The 3765-nt window shown below is 40.4% G+C and overlaps 1 protein-coding gene across 1 annotated transcript in view; it reads right to left on the bottom strand.

The window, feature by feature from the left end:
- Serpinb5 (serpin family B member 5) overlaps positions 1 to 3765 on the bottom strand; it is a 32225-nt gene that overhangs the window by 14934 nt on the left and 13526 nt on the right. Inside the window, exons 4-5 of the mRNA XM_008840658.2 lie at positions 2918 to 3035; positions 525 to 667 (exon numbers count right to left, since the gene is read on the bottom strand). Coding sequence (XP_008838880.1) covers positions 525 to 667; positions 2918 to 3035 — 261 coding nt within the window. The remainder of the gene's footprint in view (positions 1 to 524; positions 668 to 2917; positions 3036 to 3765) is intronic.

Raw genomic sequence — 3765 nt, 5'->3', positions numbered from 1 at the left:
CTATCCCCCACCCCTTCCAGGAAACTATAGATTAAGCAAGCCCGGGCATGAAAACTGCCCTATAAGGTAAAAAACGGAGACTCCTGGCCCCACAGGTAGCAGTCAGCACATTCCACAGCCCTGAGAACAACACCTACCAATAAGAAACTTCCAGGGCTGCATCTTATACATCCAATCGGTTTAAAATTATGTTAGCACACGCAGGCTCCTTGAAACAACCAAAATGTATCTTCAGTATCTCCCCCCCCCCTTTTGTCTAAAACCTATTAAAGGCTCCACTCTCCCTTACTCTAGGCTCTCAGCACAGATCAGTTGAGTTGGTGAGGTCTGAGAGCCTGAGCTTAAGCCCGAATAAACCATAAACCTTTGCTTTTGCATTTTGGTGTGTTGGGTCCTCGGTGGTCTTTTTGGGGTCCAGTGGATGGGGTACAACACTATGCCTTCATTTTCCGTGCTGGGATGAATCCCTGTACCCACGCTGCCATATGTTTTTAAATCTACTTACTGCTGAATGCTGTACATACCTTGCTGACTCTAAAAGGACATTCTTTTGTTTCTGATTCAGGAAATTTCTTCATCCACTTTCCAACAAAGTAGGCAGCATTAACCACAAGGATTTTGGTCTGGTCACTTACACTGTTGTCAGATAAAATGTTCTCAAAGTGGCCTGCAAATGGTTTTAGGAAATCACACATAGCAATTATTGCTCTAAGCCACACACATACTTGTCTATTCACTGGACATTTACCACTTGGTAGAGTTACGCTGTGTAAGGACTGGTAGCCAAGACTGTCCAATTTCAGGTCTCTTTTCTCGACTCCATCTCTGCCACACCAGACCTCCCAGAGAGATCAAGGATTGCAAATCAGAGCTTTCTGACTCAGTCCACCTTCCTGAGCAAATGAATGGACTCTTGTTTTATACCTGGTCCTGAACTGGCGGGAGTCATATATTTTACCACATTGCTTTCAATTTACAACTGAAAGGCTAGAGAGATAGCGTGGCCTTGAAGGCACAGGTGAACAACCAAAAAAGTCAACTTGCAACTGAGGAAACTGGGGTTCAGAGCGTCCAATGGGCTGCCCTAGTGTGCTGAGCTGAGAACAGGCACTTTGCTCTCCATCTCTCCACTCCTGTCCATAATACATTCCTCCTGGGAAGGCTGACAGCCTCAAAGTCAACTGTAATCTCTACAAGTTCAGTCACAGCTGTAGTTAGTACAGGCCTCAAATCCTCAACAGCCAAAACAATTCAACAATGAAAACCTCTTAATAAAAAGAGCTCCTCATATTTGAATAGCACCTGGCATTTTTACAGAATCATCATTTACATAATCTCCAACTTTCATGTAATGCTCAGGGTGCATTCCATGGGCTTTTTATAAAGGACCCTGCACTGGGTCAATGTTCTGCCATCACTGCCTTAAAATTTTCATTTTCATACTGGGCCCTATAAACTGTGAATCTGGACCTGCCAATGATACCTATGTTGGATATGTAATACTTTATTGAAAAGGAACAAAGAAGCTTGTATGCCGGCAAGTGACAGGACTTCAGCTAAAATCCTGGGCTTCAGTTTCCAAATTCAGACGTATTTTTCCCTAACACCCACCTTCTCCGGTCAAAAACATTAAATGCATTGATATGTTGAAATAAAAAGCCCTTTGAGGGAAAATACAGATTAGAAAAACTAGAAGCAAAACTACAACTGCAATTTAAGCAGGAGCTACTTTTTGCTTGTAACTTTCAAAACTGTGCTCAGCCTGATGTTATTTACATTTGCTTTTACTTTACATGTGACACGGTGTGTGTGTGTATGCATATATGCACACATACATACACATATGCACATATACTGCTACTATACATTGTATATATGTATAATGTATATACGATAGAATTTGAGCCTCACAACAACCACATTTGACAGTTCAGTAAATCTATATCCAAATAATCCTGTTGATAAATGGCAGTATGGATTTGAATCTAGGTTCTAAATGACTCCAAAGTTCTTCATTCCATGTTGTTATAGATGGACATTATCATTCATGAGTCAGTGCACAGATGGGATGCATGCTGGGCTCTCCTCATTCTCCAAAGAAGTGTGTCTCCCTCACCCTAGAAGTGCATGGCTTCATAGCCAGCAGTGATTGTCCAGCCTTCATGATTACCTGCTATTTCCCAACAGGCCGCTACCTGTATAAATACTATAAACACGTCTGTGGGAAGAGAGATCTAGTCATTGATTTGCAATCCAAACCATTTTAGTTTCAATTCCTTCCTGGCAAGGAAGACAACTCAGAGGGACTTTTAATGGGGGGAGGTGATGTCAAGGCGAGAGAGCTCCCTAAGAAAGCACTGTGGGAGGTGGAATGGGATTAATTAGCACTGCCAGAAGGCCCTGAGACTGGGAACAGATCAGCACGAATCAAGGCAGCTGAGAAAAACCTTCCACTCCAGTTTACTAGGTTTCGCTTCATTCTAGATTTACAGTTGCCTACGTTGCCATTTTTCAGTTTTGATAAAGTTGCATATTTTTGAGCTGGAAGTAACTTCAAGGATCATCAAGTTTTACTAATTTTTCCATTTCTAGACTAAAAAATGGGTCTCATGATTTACCGAAAGCCATGCCATAAAAGGAACAGCTGCATGTCTACCAGGGCATGTGGCAGCTTGTCAGGGAACCAAGAACACTAAAATGAAGCACTGCAATACTGCCAAGTAATGAGATGATACAAGAAATGCCCAGAAATTCAAGTTGTTGACATGGTTTGATGGGCAAGAATTTAGCGTGTATCCTAAAAGCATCCAATGAAGCTTCCAGATGTTCATTATTTTTAAGCTTGGAGCAAGGATTCTTGAGAAGGGAGGGTCTGCTTACTTAGCCATTCACAGCAGAACATGTGAAGGATACTTGCCATCTGTGAGATCCTTAATGGAGTTGTTGATCTGACCTTTCGTTTCTTCCAGTTTATCTTTGAAGTCAACAGTTTCCAATTCTTTTGCATATGGTCTTTTTGTAGAACTGATAAATTCCTGAAAAACATCCAATCACAAAATCACAAAGCTCTTAGCATATGTAATGGGGCTACTACACAATTACACTGTGTTAACAAAAGGATTCCTTAACTATTACTATGGATACATTTTCAAAATTGGTTACACTATATGAAATCATGAATCTGTAACTTTTCTTTGCATTAAATGTTTCACTTCTTCAGTTATAAAATATATTTTTTACAGTTTGAATCTGAAATATGCCCTACAGGCTCATGTTTTGAAGACTTGGTCCTCAGCTGGTAGAGCTATTTTGGGAGGTTCTGGAAACTTTGAGAGATAGGGCCTCACTGGAAGAAGCAGGTCACTGGGAGGTGGATCATTGGCAATATATTATCCCTAACCACTTTCTGTTACTGTCTAGTTCTGGTTCTTCATGATATGAACAGCTGTTGTCTGCCATACATTCTCACCATCATGACATCCTGCCCCCAAGTATGCAGGACAAAACAACCATGGACTGAACCCAGGGAAACTGTGAGCTAAAAATAAATCTCTCCTCTCTTAAGTTGTTTCTAGAAGATACTTTGTCACAGCAACAAGAAAAAATAACTAATACATCTTATATATGTATCCCTCTATTATGTATATGTGATATATAATCATAAAATAAAGGAAACAAACAGAAAAAATAACAATGAACAGAAAACTCTAACCCTCACTAAAATATATGAATATTCTCTGGACTCCTGATATTAAAAATATAGTC

This window comes from Nannospalax galili, unplaced genomic scaffold (assembly GCF_000622305.1).
Source record: "Nannospalax galili isolate Female #2095 unplaced genomic scaffold, S.galili_v1.0 scaffold298, whole genome shotgun sequence".
Lineage (NCBI taxonomy): Eukaryota > Metazoa > Chordata > Mammalia > Rodentia > Spalacidae > Nannospalax > Nannospalax galili.
Note: the sequence above shows the minus strand (reverse complement) of the source record. Positions and strands in the feature narration are given on the sequence as shown.